This window comes from Alosa pseudoharengus, unplaced genomic scaffold (assembly GCF_046254945.1).
Source record: "Alosa pseudoharengus isolate Yale_2024_CS ecotype anadromous, Long Island Sound unplaced genomic scaffold, YU_APseudo_1.1 YU_APseudo_1.1_scf_3, whole genome shotgun sequence".
NCBI lineage: Eukaryota > Metazoa > Chordata > Actinopteri > Clupeiformes > Clupeidae > Alosa > Alosa pseudoharengus.
In genome coordinates, this window is record NW_027468718.1 from 42,422,772 (window position 1) to 42,428,771 (window position 6,000).

General features: G+C 48.9%; 1 protein-coding gene across 3 annotated transcripts in view; it reads right to left on the minus strand.

The window, feature by feature from the left end:
* The window catches only part of col18a1a (collagen type XVIII alpha 1 chain a), a 79,646-nt gene that overhangs the window by 40,650 nt on the left and 32,996 nt on the right, over nt 1-6,000 (minus strand). The window contains exon 1 of one of the 3 annotated variants that reach the window (XM_076264316.1): nt 949-1,207. The exons of the other annotated variants lie outside the window; for them this stretch is intronic. Coding sequence (XP_076120431.1) covers nt 949-1,126 — 178 coding nt within the window. The 5' untranslated portion in view covers nt 1,127-1,207. Of the gene's footprint in view, nt 1-948; nt 1,208-6,000 lie in introns of those variants that run through there. 3 annotated transcript variants of the gene reach the window in all.

Here is a 6,000-nt window from a genome sequence, read left to right on the forward strand (position 1 = left end):
GTCCACTGCCTCCCCGTCCTCCTACCCCCCCCCCACCACCACCACCACCGCCGCCGCCGCCGCCATCGCAGCTGGGCACCAGCAGCAGGCAGAAAAACCACTCCACGGCGTGGTGGCAGCGCGAGCGCAGCAGCCACGCCCACTCGGACAGCGTGGCGCGGACCTCCTCCACGCTGGTGTGATTGAGGAAATTGGGCACGGAGAAGCGGCGCTCCGCCTCGAGGGCCCCTTTGCGTCTGGCGCAAAAAGGCAGATCGGACTGGAGCGGCAGGCAACGCGGGGTTGCCCCGGTGGGAAGCGTGCTAGGGGGGAGAGCGAGAGCGTTCTCGCTCCCTCTGGTTAGTACATCAATCACTGGGACAGAGTATTCATTGGAATACTGCGTCGGGTTATCATTGGTAACATGCCAACTAGGAGTAGTGCTATATATGCCAGTAAGACTACTTCTGCTTAGACCACCTGCAGGAACATTAAAGTTCTCTCTAGTCTGATCATCATCAGTTGGAGGTGGAAAATTAGTTACTACACTTGCATATTCCTTTGCTGATCTAGAATGGCTCTCAGTAACACTCTGTAAAAGATCTGTATGGGTTAAGTCTGATTTCAGAGTAGGTCCCTCAGTATACACATATGCATTTACATCAGCTGAGCTAGTCAAATGTGTGAGTGTTACCCGGGGGCTCTGCTGGCTTTCCCCTATAGACATCCCAAACCCAGATCCATAGGCAGAATATGACCCCAAAGATTCAACTGCAGATGCTGATTCAGCTCCAGACCCAGACCCAGATCCATCTCTGGACTCTCTGGGCCGATTCTGCTTCTCCACTGACCCATCGGGGCCGGCTCCTGATCCTAAACCTGGCAAAGATGCCTCCGGGACACTACCCGGCTCCTCTCTCTTCCCAAAAGCATCCACACGCTGGCCGGCGCTGCCGCCTGCACTTGTACCTTTTCTCCTCTGGGTCTCTGGCCTAGTTCCTGGCGGTGGCGGAGGCCTTGCGTTGGCTGGTGTCACTGTCGATTTGTCCTGCTTCCCGGCATCCCACCAAAGCCAGCCCTCCGAGTGCCCCACGCACAACAGGCACACGAGCAGGGGGAGGCCCAGACACATCCCGAGTTTAGACATCCTGCTTCGCTCACTTAGCACTCATTCAGCAGCGTTGGCCCAGCTCTGGTGCTGATCACTGTGACATGCCCCAGCCTCTGATCCACAGACGGGACTCTCTCTCTCTCTCGCGTGCGCACACACACACACACACACTCTCTGTCTCACAATGCCAAAGAAGTGTGCTAGACACCACACACTGCACCCGAAGCAGCCCAGAGAGAGAGAGAGAGAGAGAGAGAGAGTGAAAAAGAGAAAAAAAAAGTTGAGAGGAGGAGTGCCATTGAGAGTGGGACTGAGAGAGGGTGGGGGGCTCAGTCCTTATTGGCCCATCCTCAAGACCTTTCCTCTCTCAGCTCCTCCTCCTCTTTTGTCAGGGCACTGAAAGAGTGTCTCTGCTGATAGATAATCTTACAGAAAAAAAGAAAAAGAATGGTTAGCAAGGTTGCTTTTGTTTGCAAAGGTTTTTTTAAAAAAAAAAAAGCTTTTAGATAAAGCAGAAAAAGTAAAAAAAACAGCCTCTGATGAATCGTTTAGCTTTGTTTCTGCATGGCCTCTGTGCAAACATGATTTGCAGAAATAAATTGCCCACGTGCTCACAAGGGAGAAGATAAAAAAAAAAGTTCAACACAGTGGGGATTACGGACAGCATGACAAATAGGGCTTTTTAGAACTGCGAGCCTGCGTTAGTGCTCCCTCTTAAAAGTTTTCATCTAAGTTCTCACTCAACCGGTCCACTCAGAGAACTCTAAACGACTCCAACTGCTAGAACACTTGGTGGTCACATCAAAAACACTTGATACGTAATCCAAGTAATGCAACAATGTCTGAATTCCCCCCATTTGCACTGAAAATCAGGGAATGCCATAAAAACTTTTGACATCATCACAGAAACTTAATTTAATAAGAATGCAAACATTCCTGAGAAGAAAACATGTTCCCTCCAGTGCAAGCAAATCATCCCTGTAACTAAACATATCGTGTCGGGGGGAACGAAGGAATGAGGATGTAAAAGAATTCCTCAGTTATTCACCCACTTTCTGTGTGCACTTTCTCTGGACCCCAAACCGCCCCCCCCCCCCCACACACACACACACACACACCCCCCACCTCACTTCGGTCGACATAAATCTTGGTCTCCAGGCTGCACCGCACAATCACTTTTCCACCAAACCCGCCTCCTGCCTTCAGTTGAGCAGTGGGGCCGTTACTGAGAAATCCAGTGTGCTTGTTGAGACTGGTACGGACAGGCCTATGGGGGGGCCCGCTGACAACCCACGACCCTCTGTGTATGCACTAATGGAAGCTGAGCCGGGGTGATCACCATGAAAGGGATATAGTTGTGTTGTGGGCTAAATGTGCTGGCTTTGTCAAAAAAAAGAGAAAAGAGGGGGAGAGAGATTGCAATGTTTGATCTTGAATGAATGCCAGGGCAGCTTGTAGAGTGAGGGTCACTCAATCCTAAACCAGGGATTGTCTTCCACAAAAATGGTCTTGTCGTGCGAAGTGTCAACATGAGAACATCCTGACGTTGTTTTGGCACAGGATTGGTGCAATCACTTGGGTGACCCATTTTAAACATTGCAGATGGTGGTGAATGAACGCATGCTGGAGTGGTTATTGATTCTTTTATTCACCTACTAAAAGGACCACATGCAGACAGCCATAAAAGATATTGTCTGTGTTTCATTAGAAACATCCCTTTGTTTGAAAATAGAATCAAATAAACACTCTGCAGCCCCGGCAGTCAGAGCAGGGAAACATCTAACCCAAAACAAACATGTGGACCAAGACACATCAACCGATATTTCTTTAAAAACAAATACTCCCAACACACTAATAGGAATTGACAAGGCATTAATTCAAAAGTGAATGACATTCAACATTTATATTGACCTGTAGCCTACCAAATCATCATCAAGTATCATAAACAGTGTATCTATATATAATGACATCTGTACATATACTGCTCACATGAGGTAAAGCAATGCAGCCTCCTGCATGTACATGGGGGGGGGAGTCCCCCCGGTCCCCCTCAGCCCTCTACCCCTGAGCAGTCAGCAGATGGAGCATAAAGGAATGCAACAGATTGATTCAGGAGCCCACGCTCGGGACGCCTGACCCCACCACACCCCTCGGGCAGAGCAAAGGGGACGCCTCCCCCTCAGCCTGGGGTCATGGGGACAGCCAGACATACCTTTGGAAATGATATTAACTAGGGCTGATAGTGGTGCCTCGCACAAGTGCCGACTGTGTCGTGCACCGCTTGAAATCAAATGCGCTGTAGTGCACGAAGGGAGGGCTCTACCTGACATTGTTATTTGAAATTACGTCGATGAGATGTTTTGCGACTGCTTTACTCAGCTGAAATAAAGGAGTTTTAGAAAGAAAGAAAATGAAATCTGCTCTCCCTCTCATATGCAGGCATTTTTGACCATTCTTATTAGTCAATGACAATGGCAAAATCAAAGAAATTGCTAGGTAATGCCCAGATCATAAGAGGCCACATGTCTATTACACTCCAACAAAATGTTGGAGATCCTTTGGTGATTCTTGAAGCACATCAACTTCTGAGGCCCAAAAGCTAATTAAGTTGTACTACAGAGTCTTGTGCTCCTCCCTTACAGAGGTGATGTTGAAGGACATCCTGTGTCCTCTCCTGAGGACAGCCTGTTCTACGGTGAGATCACAGACACAACAGCTCCCCAAATCCCGCAGAAATATCTTCTCTCATCCGGCGGTGATAAGTTAATGGAGAAAATAAATAACAAGCACATATTTGTTTTTACTCCCATCACATCCAGGCGTATCCTGTCTCTGCATCCCATCTCCTGAGCTGGGAGAGTCCCCCACACCCACACCATCCCTCTCCCCCTCTTCCTTCTGAAGTTAGGGATATCCTCCCTGGTCCCAAGATATCAGGTGCCAGGCATTATATCTCAGGCAATCCCTCCGGAAAGACATTTGTCCGAGTTAAGATTGCCTGAAGAATCAAGACTAATCAAGGTCTAGTTTTCATTTGAGGCAGTGATATTGACATAGAAATAGGTGAAATAGAAACGCGAACAAGATGAGATTTTCAGCCATTGTTGCTCTGCTAATTTTGTGTTAGAGGCGATCAGCCAAAAGAAACCCTTGGGTGGCCTGAAGATTTCTTGTGTTCTGGCAGACGTTCTAAGAGACAAGGCTTAGAACCGGAAAGCTGGGTCATTCATGTTCCTCGCCCGATAACAGACAGGACCCTCCTCCTCCTCTGTGTCCTTGATTAACAGTGAATGAAGACGTCAGCGGGCTTTTGACCTGAGAATGTGTGGTGTGTTTGTAGAAACAGAACCCACAAACCTTGTCCTCTGCATTCTTTCTTTCATGTCTGCGAAAACCCTCAATAAGGGCCAGTAAAACAAAACAAAAAAAACGTACACACCACATGGTGACACCTTCCCACGCTGCTTTTATTATGTCAAAAGAGCTCTTAGTCCAGGCCTGGACAAGACAATGACGGCATTTCCCTTTGTAGCTAATAATTACATCAGTGTGTCGACAGAGAGAAAATCTGTCTGAATGGGAAGAGCTGAGAATTTTGGGAGTAATTACACAGCAAAGGGTGGATTATTTTGGTGTACATTTCAAGGAGTTTTCTCTGCGAGGCTTAAGGTGCCGTCTGACTGCCTGCATCACTCCTACACTCCTACTCATGAGTGCTGTCATGAAGAGCCAAGAGTAAATAGAAGTATCTTATTTGGAATGCGTGTTTGTCTACATCTGCACGTCGAGACAATGCTGTCTCTGTCTATTGTTCAAGGCAGAATGCTTATTATCAGAAATCCATAAATCAAAATGAACATTGCCATCCCCCCCAAAAAATAGCTTAAGCATTAACAGCCTATGAGCTCCAAACCCAACATGTGGGGGGAGGGTGGGGAAAGTTGTAAAATAAATTAGAGGCTGAAGCTCGATTCGGTACGGCCTTCTGTATTTACCCATCAGAAGGGCTTTTGCACGGCTCTTGTAATTAGCGAACATATGCTGCACATCATAACAAATCTCCGTATCCTGCTTCCAGCTCCGCCGCCGCCCAGCTCCTGCCTACTCCTGCCCGCCAAACCCAAGTCTATACATCTATTGCCCGCATATCAAATCAAAGTTTCCGAGGAATGTGCAAACACACGGGAGGCGCTAGATCCATAATCGCCCAGAACCAGATGTGACTTTTATGACGGGCCCCGCCGAGCGGCGTCTGACAAGGCAAAACGGTGCGGATTAAGAGAACAGCCCCACGCCGTCTCCGCTCACTCCCCCGGCCCCCTTATGAGGCGGCTTGAGTAGACAGCCGCGCAGGCTTCCATTAATTTAGCACCAGTCCGAGTGTAAACAGTGAGCTCTGTATGCGTCAGTGCGGCGGTGGGACTGATAAACACTTGGTCTTGCCGTGCCTCGTGGTGCGGAGGGTCGGGTCACGCAGCTGAGCTCCAGCTCGTCTTCGCACCGGGGGGACCGCGGTGACACCAGAGGGTGCCTCTCACTCCCAGCTGAAACATGCAGGGGTGAGCCTTAGCACACACGCACGCACACACACACACACACACACACACACACACACGCACAAACACACGCACACATACACACACACACATACACACAAACACACACACACACACACCACACACACGCACGCACGCAGGCACACACACACACACACACACACACACACACACACCCGACGGTGAAGTTTACATACTTCAGACATATAAGGGACTCACATCGAGTAAACGTACAGGATCACCGCAGCCCCTTATCTTCCTGACCTGTTTCGGCTTGCACAAGACACACACAAATAAGGCAATATCCTGCGGCTGCACAATTAACTCCGATTTAAGAGGCTTACAGCTAATATG